At 45.6% G+C, this 18,831-nt stretch overlaps 1 protein-coding gene across 1 annotated transcript in view; it reads left to right on the top strand.

Moving 5' to 3' along the window:
- LOC144508242 (solute carrier family 12 member 5-like) overlaps positions 1-18,831 on the top strand; it is a 312,299-nt gene that overhangs the window by 276,972 nt on the left and 16,496 nt on the right. Inside the window, exons 18-19 of the mRNA XM_078236057.1 lie at positions 15,602-15,797; positions 16,937-17,106. Coding sequence (XP_078092183.1) covers positions 15,602-15,797; positions 16,937-17,106 — 366 coding nt within the window. The remainder of the gene's footprint in view (positions 1-15,601; positions 15,798-16,936; positions 17,107-18,831) is intronic.

The following is an 18,831-nucleotide window of genomic DNA, read 5'->3' as shown; positions in this document are numbered from 1 at the left end:
CTACAAGATTATGAGGGGCACGGACAGAGTGGATAGTCAGAAGCTTTTTCCCAGGATGGAAGAGTCAATTACTAGGGGGCATAGGTTTAAGGTGAAGGGGCAACGTTTAAAGGAGATATACAAGGCAAGTTTTTTTACACAGAGTGGTGGGTGCCTGAAACTCGCTGCCGGGGGAGGTTGTGGAAGCAGATGCGATAGTGACTTTTAAGGGGCGTCTGGACAACTAGGATGGGAATAGAGGGATATGGCCCCGGAAGGGTAGGTTGTTTTCATTCAGTGGGGCAGCATGGTCGGTGCAGCCTGGGAGGGCCGAAGGGCCTGTTCCTGTGCTGTAATTTTCTTTGTTCTTTGTTCTTATGTTCTTAAATTAGTCGATAATAAGTATATGCACTCACAACAGTAAATATTATCAACAAGACTATAGCAAAATGTATTTTTCAGCCATGTAGGTGTTCAGTTGCACTAATTCAGTCATCAGGCCCTATTTTATCATTAAAACGTGGTAAAGTCGGGTGTGAGGCCATTAACACGATCCGCATCCACGTCCGTGCAGATGGCCACTTTACCAGGAATGGCCGCAATCCGCTTCGCGCCCGAAACGGGCGCAACGTCGATTTAAATGTATTTGCATGTATTTCAATTGAATTCGTGAACTGCCCGCCCAACTTTATCAGCATTTCCCCCTTTACCACCGTGTTCGCCGATCCGGAATCGCGCCGAAATGAACCTGCTGAATAAAAGTCTGAATCAGGCGCTCCAGCTGCTGAAGAGCGAGTTCAGAGCTTCCAACGGCTCTCTGACTCAGATCGTGGTTGGAGGGAGGAGTGAGGCGGGTCAGATCATTCTCTGGTTGAGGGGAGGCGGGGGAGAGACAGGAGTGAGGCCCGATTGTTGTCTGGTGGGGGTGGGGGGGGGGAGGGGGGGGAGAGTGGGATCGTTGTCTGGTGGCAGGGGGGGCGATCATTGTCTGGTGCGGGGGGGAGGGCTGATCGTTGTCTGGTGGGTGGGGGAGGAGAGACGACCGTCATCTGGTTGTGGGGTGGGGGGGTTGATCGTTGTCTTGTGTTGGGGGGTGGGGGGGGGAGGGCTGATCATTGTCTAGTGGGGGGGGAGGGCTGATCGTTGTCTAGTGGGGGGGAGGGCTGATCGTTGTATGGTTTTGGGGGGGGGAGGGCCAATCATTGTCTGGTGCGGGGGGGGGGAGGAGGGCCGACCGTTGTCTGGTGAGGAGAGGAGAGAAGTCAGATCAGATGTTCCTCTCGGGGTGGGGGGGGGGAGTGAGGCCAGATCGTTCTCGGGGGGGGAGGGGGAGGAGGGAGGTGGGTAAGATGGATCTCTGCTGGGGAGGGGGGGCAGGGGGGTCCGCTGCCATTCTGCGGGCGATCGGTGGGGGGGGAAGGGGGCAGGGAGTCACGATCGATCTGGTAACGTGGGGGGTTGATAAGGGGGACAGTGATGTCTGTGGGGGCCATCGCTCCCGCTTTTCGCTCCCGGGCCGCTTTCTCCGCTTTCTGCGGCCCGGGAGCAATCTGACACAGGCGCGCTTTTTCAAATTTTTTTTCTAACTGCGCATACGCAGTTCAGAGCTCCGATCGTTTCGGCCGTGCTAAGCCCCACAGCGCGAATGGGACCTGCGATCTTTTTCAGGCTGAGTGCGTATGGGGGTGCCTGAAAGCAGATTTCTAAGTCAGATCTGAATTACGCCCAGATTCAGCACTTAGAATGGAAATGGTAAAATCAGACCCGTCATATCAGTTCATTAAACAGGTGAATAATTAAAAAGCAAACACCACAGAGGTGTGGTAAACTGAACAAAGGCCATGGAAATCAATCCCTTATTTATTGAGACATGATGCTTCAGAGCTCCTTTGCTACACTTCACATCTGAATGTCAGTGAACAAATGCAGAACCATGAATATCAAATTCAAGGCCTTTCTTGTCATTGATAATGAGTTGGTAATACTGTCTGCCTGTGACTGGGTTGAAGACACTGGCACATGTAAGATGGCACTTTTCTGAACTGCAGGCCCATTTTAGCTGATTATCATGCTTCTGGATGTGAAGAATCTGCCTGTCAATCCAAACCATTGAAGACCTTTTAATCCCTGCTTTTGGCTTTGAGAAAAGGTAGATTAAAATGTGACTGTTATCTTCATTTTGTTGAAGTAGTTATCATTTTCGAGTCAGGAATCAGCAAACTAATTTCAAATATTTTAATGGAATGGTAGAAATGAATTCAAAATCCCTTTATGATCACAAATCCTAGATACTTATGGTTTCAGCACATCTAGCATAATGTATTAATATGACTGGCAGCAATTGAAGAGAAATATTGGCTCAAGTTCTTTTACTGGCTGGGAAATCAATTCATGAGGATCTCAATATTGCTGAGGTAATTTTCTCAAGTGGAAGATCAAAAGGTAGTTAAGGTACATCTACAAATCTAATTTATGTTTGACTTGGACAGTTAGTTTGGATTGTTCACAATGCTATTCTATCCTTTCATCTTTGAATCTGGGTCACATCCAGTCCGTGCACAAAGGTGAAACTTGATGGCTGATAATGTTATTTTCCTTCTAGTTGCAATTTCCATTCTGTTGTTTCTTACATAAACTGTGCAGCACATTCAAAGCAGGAGATTACTGTTGTTGCAAAGAACTGCTGAGCTATTTTCAGGTTTGATTAGGTGACACTAGGAGTGTGGAATAGAGCACAGGTACAGTCCCCACCATGCATCATGTGTAGTGTTGGTAAACAGGAAAATGGTGCTAATCGTTTATCTTCACCATAGGCGTGAATTACAAAGGTGTCACTGAAATGTATAGTGGCGAATGGGCTGGCAGTTTTGTGCAGTTCCTTTTTTTTACTTTTTTATTCCATCCTTAAAGTTACAAAGTTGGTTTTCAGAGTGGACCAGGCAAACTCAAATCTATTCCTTGTTTGCTCCTAAAACCAAATTCAAATTCCAATTGAATCCAATTCATGGTCGCCAAAAGAGAGACAAACAAGATCCAAGTTGACAAGATAAGGCATCGCACCTGATCTTGGGCTTATCCTGAAGCTTGATCTTAGTCAAAAGGCCGAGTTCCTTATTTACAAATGTCAAAAGTTCAATTGATTTCAAGGATAACCAGGTCTTCTGGCATCTTCAATCATTTCTTCACACTGTTAGCACGCTATGGCTTGACTATCACTGTGTATAGTGGGCAAATCACAGCAGCACCCAACACACCCACTGTGTGTAGTGAGAACAATGTTTGTCAACAAATGCCTAATTGTTTTGAGAAGATGATTGATCCCAAGACAGCATTGAAAAGGATTTCAGCTTGGTAAGCAAATTACTGTCAATAAGAGAGGTACAGAGAAAGTGCAGTAACTCTCACGAAGGTAATGTAAATACAATGCGCTGACAGGATTCTCATTTCTAGGTCTCAATCCCAAGGTTTGGATTCCAGTCTGCTCAGCTGCGCACTCAGCCACAATGTATGCGCACAGCTTTGATTTGAAGTTTCTGAGGCTTTCTAGCATACTGAATTCTGTGAAACTATCTCCATTATAATGGAACTCTTTGATCTCTCATAAAATCAATGTGCAATGCATTGAAAAAGATTCCATTGGAAGTTCAATGGATTTCTAACATCCTCCAGTCATCTGTGTTTATTTCATTTCCCTTAATACTTGAATGAATCTCCAGTATCCCATTGATCCTGACCACAATGTTGACAGAGTCTAAGCCTGATTGACAGCCTGTGATTTCTTTAAAAGGATTGTGGTTTGCAAAAGAGGAAGTGAAACCACAGGCTGCCAATCAGGCTTAACTTTGGTGAGAATGAAACCACTTCAGATTCATTCACAGCTGAGGCTGTCACTGAAAGCTTTTTGAAATTGACCAATCTTCTCATTCACTGTGGCCTGAAGGAGGAGAGGGGGAGTCTGGGTGGGGATCTGAGGGTGGAATTTGGGTTGGGTCACCCTCAAGCCTGCATGATGTGTGGGTGAGGTTGCCCCCATTTTGGTGAGGGGGTTGGTGGTGCTCCCTGGTCGGGGAGGGCACCATTTCATTTTTTTGAGGGAAGAGGGGGCTCTTAAGTGATTGGGGAGATTGGGGAGGCATTTAAAAATGGCAGCCTCACAACAGCGGAGTAGGCTAGCCAGAGAATCCCACCTGATAAACCTGACCCTAGCAGGAGACCCTCCAGGTTCCCTGTTGGCATGGACAGTTAGTCCCAAGTCGGGAGAATTGTGACTGAAATCTGGGTCAGGAGCCCATAACTGCCAGCAGTGGGAGATTTTGGAGAATGTGGCCAATTAAGTGGAGAGTCCCTCCACAGGACAGCACATGGCCACAGCTGTCCTTCTCAGGAAATCGTGCAGTGTGGTGGAGGAAAAAAACTCAATAAGTTATTGTTGGCACTTGTTCTGCAGACAAGTGGCAGTCTCTATCCATCAGCCTGGATTCACCCTCAGCAAGCGGTCCACCTGCAGGCTGGAAAATTCCAGATGGTTTCGGGATCATGCCAGTAATTGGCCTAATTGGCTACACTGCTATTGGCAGGAGCATTCCGGCAGACCAGTTGGATTGCATGAAATTGCCTCTGAACCTGCACTCTATAAAATTCCAGGCCCCAGATTGCATTTCATTGTGATAAAATGGGCAAGGAAGGAAACAGGAATTCTCCAGTGTGTTAGCTTAGTGAGCTTATTAAAACCACCAGTCAGCATTCCTGGGATATGGCTCTCAGTCCCAACGGCAGCTCTTTCCAAGTAGCACAAGTAACGTTCATGTTTGTGCTGAAAGGTAGCCGATAACCAATGTATCACACGAGCCAAACTACTTCACTTTGGAAGTTGACTGTGCTGAGTGCTATGGGCAAGAGTTTGTGGCACAGCACCAACATAGGCACAGAGTCATGTATGAGTTTCAACTGGGACCATCAGGAAGCAATGGCTTAGAGTAATACAGTACAGTACAGTGCCAACTCTTTAAAAGAACAAGCCAGTGAGTCCACTCCCTGCTCTTATCCTATTCCCTTGTGAAAGTTACTGTCAAATCTGCTTCTTTTTCCCTTTCAAATACTCCAATCCAAATCATACCCATAACATAAAGCAGTTTGCATCTCCTCTCCAGTTCTTGCCATTGTTTCCCACTCTAACAGCACTGTGGATGTACTTACACCACATGGACTGCAGCAATTCAAGAAGGCAGCTCACCATCACCTTCTCATGGGTAATTAGGATGGGCAATAAATGTTAGCTTAACCAACTGATGCTCTCATTCCATGAAAGAATAAAAAAGGTTAGTTCAAATTTGCATCATCGGGTTACTGAGCCTCCTGCCAGCAGAAACATTATACCTTATTTGCTCTACCAAAACCCTTTGTAATTTTTGAGACCTCCTTTAAATCTCCCCTTAACCTTCTCTAAGGAGAATTAACTTTCCCTAATGTCTCCAATTGCAAAAATCATTCTAGTAAATCTCCTCTGCACCCTCCGCTGTAGGTGTGATGTCCTTAATTGGATGCAATACTATAACTGAGGCCATGCTATTGCATTATTGAGGTTTATTTGTGTCTCTATTTATAAGGTGAAGGTCCTACAGTTTTATACAAGTATTCCTGCAACTTTCAAAGATCTGCATATTCCTGCACATGGGCTAGATTTGAAGTCAAATAGGTGAAACAATCATTTTCTTAACATATTGTTATATCGAATCATCGATATTACTTTATCAAGGGCATTTCTGTGGCAGGTACAGGCAGCTTTAAAAGTATTTTGTTTGCAAGTGGATAACAATCATCCCCATAAAATGTAATTTAATCTGAGACATCCTGAAATGTAGTTTATTCCCACGGGAATCACTAAAATATCAGGAATAAAATGTTTTCAAATATGAGGAGATAAAAAGCTTTCAATGCAACATCAATCAAGTACCTTCCGAAATGAACGGGTGAGTGGAGGATTTACCTCATAAGTTGCCATTAGCAGTGTTATTTTCAGTAAGAAATTCGGTGAGAGCAAACAGGGGTCACAAATGCTCCAAAGTTTCCTTTCTCTCTGAGGGGAGTTACCTCATTTAGAACGCAGAGTTCAATCCTGGACACTGCAGCTAAGGAAGAACGTACTGACCTTGGAGGGGGTTCCGTGCAAATTCACTCATATGATCCCTGGGATTAAAGGGTTAAATTATGAGGCCAGGTTGGGGGCAGGACTTTCTGGCCCCATCGCAGTGGGGCAGGGATGGAAAATGTGGCACACCATTTAAACATCCACTCGCTTTGGCAGGACCGAAAGATTCTGCCGGCGGAACATTCTGAGGGATGATCTGACTGAGGTGCTGAAGCTTAAAGAATTCAAAAAGGGAGAAAGTATTTCCTGTGTTGGGGAAATCAAGAAAAAGGCAGCGTTATCTTAAAATTGGAGAGTATCATGGGGCAGGGTTTTCTGTGGTGTGTTTTCTGGTTTTGGAGGCAACTCTCTGAAAAACCTGTTTTCACTGGGTTCATTCACAATTTCAAAGCTGAGATATTTGTTTTGCAAGTAGAGTATATTAAGAGTTATGGAACTAATGCAGGTATATTGTGGTGTGGGAGTAAGATTTTCACTCCTGATCCTGATCCCACCATTGAGATTAAATGCGATATTAAACCTACAAATACCACAGGCAATTTTGGGGGAGGCAGCCAATTAATTGGACTCAAAGAACAAAGAACAAAGAACAGTACAGCACAGGAAACAGGCCCTTCGGCCCTCCAAGCCTGTGCCGCTCCTTGGTCCAACTGGACCAATCGTTTGTATCCCTCCATTCCCAAGCTGCTCATGTGACTATCCAGGTAAGTCTTAAACGATGTCAGCGTGCCTGCCTCCACCACCCTACTTGGCAGCGCATTCCAGGCCCCCACCACCCTCTGTGTAAAAAACATCCCTCTGATGTCTGAGTTATACTTCGCCCCTCTCAGCTTGAGCCCGTGACCCCTCGTGATCGTCACCTCCGACCTGGGAAAAAGCTTCCCACTGTTCACCCTATCTATACCCTTCATAATCTTGTATACCTCTATTAGATCTCCCCTCATTCTCCGTCTTTCCAAGGAGAACAACCCCAGTCTACCCAATCTCTCCTCATAGCTAAGACCCTCCATACCAGGCAACATCCTGGTAAACCTTCTCTGCACTCTCTCCAATGCCTCCACGTCCTTCTGGTAGTGCGGCGACCAGAACTGGACGCAGTACTCCAAATGTGGCCTAACCAGCGTTCTACACAGCTGCATCATCAGACTCCAGCTTTTATACTCTATACCCCGTCCTATAAAGGCAAGCATACCATATGCCTTCTTCACCACCTTCTCCACCTGTGTTGCCACCTTCAAGGATTTGTGGACTTGCACACCTAGGTCCCTCTGTGTTTCTATACTCCTGATGACTCTGCCATTTATTGTATAACTCCTCCCTACATTATTTCTTCCAAAATGCATCACTTCGCATTTATCCGGATTAAATTCCATCTGCCACCTCTCCGCCCAATTTTCCAGCCTATCTATATCCTGCTGTATTGCCCGACAATGCTCTTCGCTATCCGCAATTCCAGCCATCTTCGTGTCATCCGCAAACTTGCTGATTACACCAGTTACACCTTCTTCCAAATCATTTATATATATCACAAATAGCAGAGGTCCCAGTACAGAGCCCTGCGGAACACCACTGGTCACAGACCTCCAGCCGGAAAAAGACCCTTCGACCACTACCCTCTGTCTCCTATGGCCAAGCCAGTTCTCCACCCATCGAGCCACTTCTCCTTGTATCCCATGAGCCTTAACCTTCTTAACCAACCTGCCATGTGAGACTTTGTCAAATGCCTTACTGAAATCCATATAGACGACATCCACGGCCCTTCCTTCATCAACCGTTTTTGTCACTTCCTCAAAAAACTCCACCAAATTTGTAAGGCACGACCTCCCTCTTACAAAACCATGCTGTCTGTCACTAATGAGATTGTTCCGTTCTAAATGCACATACATCCTGTCTCTAAGAATCCTCTCCAACAACTTCCCTACCACGGACGTCAAGCTCACCAGCCTATAATTTCCTGGGTTATCCCTGCTACCCTTCTTAAACAACGGGACCACATTCGCTATCCTCCAATCCTCAGGGACCTCACCCGTGTCCAAAGAAGCGACAAAGATTTTCGTCAGAGGCCCAGCAATTTCACCTCTCGTCTCCCTGAGCAGTCGAGGATAGATGCCATCAGGCCCTGGGGCTTTGTCAGTTTTAATGTTCCCTAAACATTAAAACTGACAAAGCCCCAGGGCCTGACTCGAGGAATCACATCTAATTAAGGACAGCCAATAGGCTTCCGAGACTGAGGCACCATGGCGGTAGTTCAGCACTTGCATATCAGCAGCCCCACCATCAGACATGGACACTGCGGAAGTATGTAGGTAAGGCACAAGGTCCTCTCCATTCCTGTGGGTAAATAAGAGATAAATAAGGGTAAATAACTGTCATGATGTGGAGATGCCGGCGTTGGACTGGGGTAAACACAGTAAGAAGTTTAACAACACCAGGTTAAAGTCCAACAGGTTTATTTGGTAGCAAAAGCCACACAAGCTTTCGGAGCTGCAAGCCCCTTCTTCAGGTGAGCACTCACCTGAAGAAGGGGCTTGCAGCTCCGAAAGCTTGTGTGGCTTTTGCTACCAAATAAACCTGTTGGACTTTAACCTGGTGTTGTTAAACTTCTTACTGTAAATAACTGTCAGCAGAAACTGATAGCCAAGTTCCGCACACATGAGGACGGCCTAAACCGGGATGTTGGATTTATGTCACATTATCAGTAACCCCCACAGCTTGCCTCCTAGACTTGCGGGCTGTCCTGTCTGGAGACAATACACATCTCTTTAACCTGTGCTTAATGCTCCCTCCACCCACATTGTCTGAATCTTTAAGATCTGGTTGGTTGTAGGGATTCGCATTCTAATCAGTATTCTGTAACTTGATTTTGTGTCTCTGTGCCCTGTTTGAGAGCACATTTCCACTCCATCTGACGAAGGAGCAGCGCTCCGAAAGCTAATGGTATTTGCTACCAAATAAACCTGTTGGACTTTAACCTGGTGTTGTTAAAACTCTTACGGTAAATAAGAGGGGCAGAGTCTTATGAGCATGATGAGGAAAATGCCCCCCACCGCCATTGTGGCTGAAGCCTCTGACTCCACTTGCCGCCCAGCGTGCCATTGGGAGGGGGGGAAAGAATGTGCCCCACTCATTTTCATTGACCTGCAGCCTGCTACACCACCATTTCACGTATGACCTCCTGGCACAATATGTACACCATGCTGTAGCTTAAAACACCACTCAGCATCAGGAGTGTATTCTTTCAAAAGCCGTAAGAAGTTTAATTAGTTACCTGCCGCAGTATATAGTCATTCCTGCCATCATCAAGACTCCTAAGTATTGTGGTCATGAGTGTGATTATCCAGCCCCACCCATTGTTGGGATCATCCATCCATTCCTGCCTAAAGTCAATGAACCTTTGGTTTGGCTGTCACATTCCCTGTGGCGAGTCCTGCCTTGTTGGGGGCCAGGGAAAATCCCGGCCTATGTATCATGAAGTCGGCCCATAGGATTTCTCTTCTATTTTTGCTCCCCCTCCTCCTCCAATTTTATGAGCTACCCATGGCAGGAAAGGTGGACCTGTGAATTAGCATGCCATGGCATCAGCGGCATGCCCACTGTCAGCATGTCCACCCGCCTCTACCTTGAATTCAAAAATAGAGTGGAGGCATCAGATGGGCTGCCCACTTACGGCCTAGTTGTAGTAAATGCCTAATTAAGGGCCTCATCCTACTGCTGCTGAAATAAAATGAGGCCAGCATTTAAATGTCGCAGGCTGCAGGTTAATGAAAATGAGTGGCGCACATTCTTTCCCCCTCACCCGTGCCAGGTGGAGCCTCCCCACCCCATGTTTTTGTTTCCCCATGCCCACCCTTTCCCCATCAACCGTGTGCTGTCCTGTCCAACATGCCCCCCTGCCAACTCAACTCCAGCAAGATCCCAAACCTTCCAGGGTTTTGGGAAATCCAAGCTTCCAATTCCTCCCAGGCCTGCAATAAGCTTTTACGGCACTAGCTGCCATGTTATAGTAAGAGTCCATATGTTCCAAAACTGCTTTGACAACAGTTAGGAAGAGAAGCTAAGCATGCAGGATAAGTGGATAAGTTGGTACGGTGGAATACGATAAGGTTCTGAAGCATTTGCAACAATCTTCAGCCAGAACTGCCAAGTGGATAATCCATCTCAGCCTCCTCCTGAGGATCCCAGTGTCACAGAGGCCAGTCTTCAGCCAATTTGATTCACTCTACACAACATCAAGAAATGGTTGAAGGCACTGGATACTGCAAAGGCAATGGGCCCTGACAATATTCCACCAATAGTACTGAAGGCTTGTGCTCCAGAACTTGCCATAGATGTAGATATGTTGTTCCAGTACAGTTAAAACACTGACATCTAACCAGCAATTGGAAATTTGTCTAGTTATGTCCTGCGCACAAAAAGCAGGACAGTTACCGGCCAATAACCCCCCTATCAATCTACTATTGATCATCAGTAAAGTGATGGAAGGGGCTGTCAACAGTGTTAATAAGAGGCATTTGCCTAGCAATGACCTGCTCACTTACGCTCAGTTTGAATTCCGCCAAGGCCATTCAGCTCCTGACCTCATTACAGCATTGGTTCAAACATGGACAAAAGAGCTGAATGCCAGAGATAAGGTGGGGGTGCCTGCCTTTGACATTAATGCAGCATTTGACCGAGTGTGGCATCATGGAGCCCTAGCAAAACAGGAGTCAATGGAAATCAGAAGGGAAAACCCTCCACTGGTTGGAGTCATAGCTGACTCAAAGATTGTGGTTGCAGGAGGTCAACCATTTCAGTTCCAGAACATCATTGCAAGAGTTCCTCAGGCTAGTGGCCTAGACCCGACCATCTTCAAAGTAAAAAAAAGTTTATTTATTAGTCACAAGTAGGCTTACATTCACACTGCAATTAAGTTACTGTGAAAATTCCTAATTGCCACACTCCGGCACCTGTTCGGGTACACTGAGAGAGAATTTAGCATGACCAATTCACCTAACCTGCACACCTTTGGACTGTGGGAGGAAACTGGAGCACCCAGGGGAAACCCACGCAGACACAGGGAGAATGTGCAAACTCCACACAGGCAGTGACCCAAGCCGGGAATCGAACCCAGGTTCCTGGCGCTGTGAAGCAGTGGTGCTAACCACTGTGCCACCGTGCTGCCCTAGCTGTTTCATCAATGACCTTCCATCCAACATAAGGTCAGAAGTGGGGAATGTTCTTGATGACTGCACAATGTTCAGCACCATTCATGATTCCTCAGATAATGAAGCAGTCCATGTCGAAATGCAGCAAGATCTGGACAATATCCAGGCTTAGGCTGACAAGTAGCAAGTAACATTCGTGCCATAAAGCTGCCAGGCAATGACATCTCCAACAGAGAGAACTTAACCATTGTCTCTTCACATTCAGTGTCATTACCATCACCGAATTCCCCATTAGCAATGTCCTGAGGGTTACCATTGATCAAAACCTGAACTGGACTAGCTATATTAATACTACGGCTACAACAGCAGATCAGAGGCTAGAAATCTTGCAATGATTAACTCATCTCCTAACTCTCCAATGCCTGTCCACCATTTACATGGCACACATCAATGTGTGATGGAATACTCTCTGCTTGCACAAATATCCAATCCCGCCACCACTGGTGCACAGTGGCAGCAGTGTATATCGTCTACAAGGTGCACTGCAGCAACTCACCAAAGCTCTTCAGACAACAACTTATAAATCCACAACCTCCACCACCTAAAAGTACATGGGCAGCAGATACATGGGAACACCGTCACCTGCAAGTTTCCCAAGCCACACACTATCCTGACTTGGAAATATATCGCTCTTCTGTCAATGTTGCTGGGTCAAAATCATGGAAATCCCTCCCTAACAGCACTATGGGTGTACCTACACCACACAGATTACAGCAGTTCAAACAAGCAGTTCACTACCCCCTTCTTAAGGGTGATAAGCTATGAACAATAAATGAAAGCCTAGACAGTCACGCCAACACTATGAAAGAATAAAAAATAGAGGGCAGGGTGGATGAGGTAAGTAGGTATGAATGTAGGGTGGGTAAGAGTGTCGGGTAGGTAAGGTAAGCGGATAAGTGTTTAGAGTTGGTAAAGTAAGTGGATAATGATTGTTAGCATTAGGGGGTAGGGTAAGTAAGGTAATTAGGTCAGGGGATAGCATGAGTAAGGGGTAATCTGGCAGTTGGCTAGGTGGATGAGGTAGGTAGAGTGACAGGTGGATAGTGTGGTAGGTGAATGAGGTGGGAGAGAGGATAGAGTGACAGGTGAGTACTGGGTGAGTAGCTAGGTGGGTCAGGGATGGCTCATGTTGGGTTAGTGGCTAGGTAGGTTGGGTTGGAGTATTTGGAGTTCGGGGGTGGTGGGAGATAGTCATGTTGGGCCTGGGACTAGTCAGGTCGGGTTGGTGGGGGAGAGTCAGAGGATCGGGGCAGTCAGGGGATCAGGGGTGTAGTTGCGGGTCAGTTGTCTAGTTACCCAAGTATTGGAACAGGTTTTTTCCAACCTAACACTTCCTGGGTAAGTATCAGGGTAAGTTGGAGCCATCCAAAGTCTCCAACGCTAACTCAGAGTTGGAGATTTTTTGGAGGGTCCGAGGAAGCAGAAGATTGTCCATTGGAAGTTCAAACTTCCTTGTCAATTCCCACAGAGCCCTTGTGTTAGGACCTCCAAGAGGTCCCGTAGTGCAACTTCCAGGGTATTTCCAGTCTGTGACTATCTGGAGACCGGAAGATCTGGGCCATGATAACATGAAATTTAGTAAATTTACATAAGTCAGTTTGCTTTAATACAGTATTTCTTCATATTTCTCTGTCAGTTGTTGGCTATATTTCTTAGCCTTGTACTGCACTCGACTTGACTGAGTCACTGGAACAGCAGAGAGCCTATATTTCCAGGTCTCTGAAATGCTGCTGTTAAACCATGTTGTGAGACTGGTGTTGTGAGACTTCAAACCATGTTGAGCCAGAGAGTTATACAACAGGAGCTTACTTGCCTTAGTTTGACTTCTGATTCTTTCCTCTCTCTTAGGTGCAGGAACAGGGGTGGGGGTGGAGGCGAGGTGCGGGGGCAGGGTGGGGGGGGGGGGGGGGGGGGGGAGCTGTATTTCTTCTGATGAGTATTAAAAAGAAACCTGATAGTTTTCAATAAGTCCTGTCACACTGGAATTTATTTATCATCTTGCAGGTAAAATGCTCAGATAATCTTTGATAACAAAATTATTCATGCAGTAACAATCCCTGAAGCATCCATTACTTAGAGCAATTAATTATTAATTGCTGCCAAGATGTTTGTAAAATCTGTGATCAAAGGCACTGGGATTGAATGTTTCTCTACGAACTAATGAAAATGTAGGGCACCAGGATCTAAAGCTGTGGATGCAATTTATATTACACAAGCATGTCGACCTAGTAACGCGTGACAAGTATGGCCTTCTCAGATAGTTTACTCACTTTAACATAGCAGGTTATGCCTGTGCTATCACAAACCATAACGCATAGGGCAGAATTTAATGTAGGCAACAGGGATCTTGCCCACTGGTTGGAAAGCAAGTGACAGCCCCACGTCACCTCTCTTTGTGAGGACCCACCAGATCAAGCGCCAATTAGGCACCTAACTGGGCAGCAGAGGGCCTTCCCCAGGATCAGGGAGCATGGGGATGGTGGTCCAGCCGAGAGCTGCTGCCAATCAGAGATCGGCAGTCATTCATTTCTTGGCAGGGCCACCAGGGAGGCAGTGGCTGTTGCCAATAATGCACCCACCCGTGGACCAGGATCGACAAGGGAACCAGGCCACAAGCGTGCGATGGCAGGAAGAGGGTCACAAGGTTTAGGTCGCAGGTAAGAAGGGAGGGGTATCAGCAACAATGGCATGGGAGTGGCTCTCAGCTAGTCCCCACCCCTCACCCCATCTTCCGAATGCCTGATCCCTCAATCATGACACAGTCCTGACAACAAAGGACCCACAGGAAGCATGCAAGCAACCCTGACCAGGTTTGCTTTAATGGTTTTCCACATGCTGAGTTCCCCACCTGCCCCTTAGGTGAATACAGTAAGAAGTTTAACAACACCAGGTTAAAGTCCAACAGGTTTATTTGGTAGCAAAAGCCACACAAGCTTTCGGAGCTCTAAGCCCCTTCTTCAGGTGAGTGGGAATTCTGTTCACAAACAGAGCTTATAAAGACACAGACTCAATTTACATGAATAACGGTTGGAATGCGAATACTTACAACTAATCAAGTCTTTAAGAAACAAAACAATGTGAATGGAGAGAGCATCAAGACAGGCTAAAAAGATGTGTATTGTCTCCAGACAAGACAGCCAGTGAAACTCTGCAGGTCCACGCAACTGTGGGAGTTACAAATAGTGTGACATGAACCCAATATCCCGGTTGAGGCCATCCTCGTGTGTGCGGAACTTGGCTATCAGTTTCTGCTCAGCGACTCTGCGCTGACGACAGCGCAGAGTCGCTGAGCAGAAACTGATAGCCAAGTTCCGCACACACGAGGACGGCCTCAACCGGGATATTGGGTTCATGTCACACTATTTGTAACTCCCACAGTTGCGTGGACCTGCAGAATTTCACTGGCTGTCTTGTCTGGAGACAATACACATCTTTTTAGCCTGTCTTGATGCTCTCTCCATTCACATTGTTTTGTTTCTTAAAGACTTGATTAGTTGTAAGTATTTGCATTCCAACCATTATTCATGTAAATTGAGTCTGTGTCTTTATAAGCTCTGTTTGTGAACAGAATTCCCACTCACCTGAAGAAGGGGCTTAGAACTCCGAAAACTTGTGTGGCTTTTGCTACCAAATAAACCTGTTGGACTTTAACCTGGTGTTGTTAAACTTCTTACTGTGTTTACCCCAGTCCAACGCCGGCATCTCCACATCATGACTACCTTAGGTGAATACCAGGAGTAGTGGAATGAGGCCCTTAATTGAGCATTAATTGCCCACTTAAAGGCCTCAGTTGGTGGTGGGTGGGGTGGGAAGGCCATTGATGAGCCTTCAAGCCACCGACTTAATAGGGGCAGAGGTGGAAAAGCGGGGAAGTCCCCACCACTACCCTCGCACCCGTTTAAATGCCTCTCCTGCAGCTACCGCAGGGAATTCAGCCCATAAAGTCCGGAACATGTAGTTAAATAATGTAATCTAGCAAGTTGGAACGTGTTTTTGGCATGTTTTTGGGTAATCAATAACAACTTACAAATTCTATCCCATCAGAAAATTACTGCACTCCAAACCAACCTCAGGAAAGAGGTGGAGGCTTGTGAAGATTAGAGCTTTAAATCGTTGTCAATAAATCAATCTGTGTAGCTGACTAATCACACTCTCATTTTGATCATTACTACCATTCCACCAACCAACCTCCCAAATGTTGATTTTGCTAATAATCTTGTGTTAATTTCATTCCTTTTTAATTCCTGTTCTGATCTCTCCACCTTGGCAGTCTGTCAAGCGTCTCATGGAAGTGGAAAAGGTGAAAGGGTTCTGTCAGGCGGTTGTGTCCTCCAATCTGCGTGATGGCATGTCTCACCTCATCCAGTCCTGTGGTCTGGGAGGAATGCAACACAACACTGTACTGATGGGCTGGCCAAGAGCCTGGAGGCAATCTGATGATCCCAGAACATGGAAAAATATAATCGGTACGTATCAATCTGAAAATCACAGGATTCATAAGGGACTGCCCATGAATTCTGAATCAGATTATAAAGCACAATTAAAAATAAAAGCTCAGGAGCCCAAACTGAAAAGAACTTCAAAGGCAATAGGGATAAATTAGCATTAACTACATGTGGAATGTTTTGCTTGGGTAATTTGGGGATGGATTTGTCAATCGTTCATGGTCAAAAAGTGGAAAATAAAGGCTTCATCTACAAGATTGTTAGATTAGTCATCCTGCAGTATAACCAAACAGAATGATGGCATTCAACAGTAGTGGAAAAAATATTGATGATTGTCATTTCAAACCCGTTATGTGAACGAGAATTCTTTCCAAGGAGTGAGAAAAAGAAATATACTTATCAAAAAGAATGAAAAGTCTAGGATTGTCTGCGGGGCTGTAAAACACTGCAGTTGAGACGATGCTCATGAACTACTCGATCTTGAATCTTATTATTTATGTCAGCTAAACTCTTCCTGATTGTTACAGTAGAGTTATACGCTCCCTCCCATCACCATCACCTCTATATAACAGAATGGATATCTAGAATGCAAGTAAGGTCGTACATGTTAAATCAAATCTCAGCCATACCGTAAGAATTTGTAGGATCATTCAAAGATGCAGAATTGGAAATGAGCAGTGTACTAAGAGGAGCAGGCTGATCGGTTCCCCAAGCCAGCCTCACCATTCAATTCCACCATGACCAATTTGAACCTCAGATCCATTTCACCATCTTAGCTCCACATTCCTTATCACCCTTACTCAACAAAAATCCATCATTCTTGGTCTTGAAATCTCCAGTTGTTCCCCAGCATCCATTACATTTTGAGGAAACAAATTCTTTATTTCTGTTAACCTTTGTTTGAAAGAGAGTGAGATGATTTCACCTCCTGAGCCAGTCACTCCATTCTCCACCCCATTAAAAATTATGTCCCCATATCCTTGATCTGATTGGAGGAACTAGTTTCTCTCTATCAAACAAATCCTTTTGGTCGCTCTGTTATTTTCTGAATGGGTGAATGAAAATAATAACATGCTTTCAAAAGGCAGTGTAAATGCAGGAATCTTGGATCCTGTGCAGTAATGGCAGCACTCAGTCACCTTGAAAACTTGTTTTTGTAGAAGTGGTTCGAGAAACAACAGCAGGTCGCTTGGCCCTTCTGGTCGCTAAGAATATCACTGCGTTTCCATCCAACCAGGAGAGGTACTCTGAGGGTTACATTGATGTCTGGTGGATAGTTCATGATGGAGGAATGCTGATGCTGCTGCCTTTCCTCCTCAGGCAGCATAAGGTAATGTGAAAATGTTTTTATTAAGAGCAACCATTTATCATATCACTCTATTGATGGGTTAGCTCTGCTGTGCGTGTGCTTGTCTAGTGGAATTACTGCAATTCACTTTAGGTGCAGAATCAATGTCAACAGCAGCACTATGATCAATAAACCAACACTGCAATCACTCAAATTAACTGAAGCAGCAGGACAGCAGATACACTACATACAGCAGGGAAGGTACATTTGCTTTAGGACTGCAGGTAGAGTAAATACAGAGCTGCGGTTCAGGATTTAGGTAAGGGGTGCAGGCACAGGGGGCACAGAGCTGGAGACACATAATGTACAAGGTTGGAGACATAGGGGGTACAGGGTTGTGGCATGGGGTACAGGGTTCAAGGCACGGGGTAGAGAGTTTGAGGCACAGGGGGTACAGGTTGGTGGCACAGAGGGTGCAGGGTTGGTGGTACAGAGGGTGCAGGGTTGGTGGTACAGAGGGTGCAGGTTTGGTGGCACAGGGGGTGCAGGATTAGAGGCACGGGGGTTCAAGGTTCGAGGCACAGGGGGTTCAGTGTTGGAGGAACAGGGAGTTCAAGGTTGGTGACTAACAATTACAGAGCTTCTGATCCAGGAGGTAAGGGCTCCAAGTACAGAAGCACAGAGTTAGAGGTACAGAGCTGCAGGTACAGGGCTAAAGGTGATGGGGCTACTGAGCAGCAGGTACAGAGCTAGGTACACGGGGTGCAGGGCTTCAGGTACAGGCCAGCAGGTACAGGAAGTAAAGGGCTACAGGACATGAAGTACAGGGTGCAAGTCAGGAAGTACAGGGTTGCACAGGTACAGAGCTACAGGGATAGAGTTACAGGACAATGAGTACATTAGCTCTGTATTTCTGGCCAGATTCAGAATGATCAGTTTTGAAGAACTATTTTGTCACTTCTTATAGTATGTTGATTGTCTAAGTACTGGCCTGAAAATGGCAATTTCATCTTACCTGCTTTAACATGCTGAAGTTCAGAAAGTAATTCAAGAGTGAAAATGGCATTGTATATGTGCTACTGTTATTTAAGACACTTTTTTTTAACTTAATAACTTGTTCCCCTATCACCTTCATGGTTAAAACCTTCCCTGTTAAAGGACCATCATTCACAGAGAATAATATTAAGGCTTATAAAAGTTTAGAATGCAATGAATGCAATTTTGATCGGCAGTGACAAAGCAGATGTAAACCAGCTGACAGTCTGTGACACAATATGTAGACTTAGCAAATTAACAGGACTATAACTCACTTGTATTTATCGTCTGCAGATTACTTCTATTCAATTTATACTGACCATTTTATTCTGTTAATAAAAGTCAGAGGACACCTTCTCAAATTTGTACTCGAATACATCACACATCATCAATCCTGCGATAAGGAGTCTTTAGCTCAGTTTCTGCTATCTCACTCACCGAAAATAAAACAAATGAATTAAGAATAATGGTTTAAAAAATCTGCAGTAACAGTGGTGACTTGAGGACTGTGCCAGCTGGTGCACCCTGCTGGAGTTGGCAAGATCAACAGGAGGGCATCTAATTTTTATGGGGTGATTTGTCATCTGCGCAAGCTATTATAGACATCTCAGCTACCTGCCTGCTCCACGCTGTTAAAAAATATATGATTTGCCCACCATGGGAGGTAAGGTTGCCCACCCCCCACTGAGTGTCCCCCCCCTTGGCCCCCTATATAAGTGGAATGGTTCCAAC

This window comes from Mustelus asterias, chromosome 20 (assembly GCF_964213995.1).
Source record: "Mustelus asterias chromosome 20, sMusAst1.hap1.1, whole genome shotgun sequence".
Taxonomy (NCBI): Eukaryota; Metazoa; Chordata; class Chondrichthyes; order Carcharhiniformes; family Triakidae; genus Mustelus; species Mustelus asterias.
Note: the sequence above shows the minus strand (reverse complement) of the source record. Positions and strands in the feature narration are given on the sequence as shown.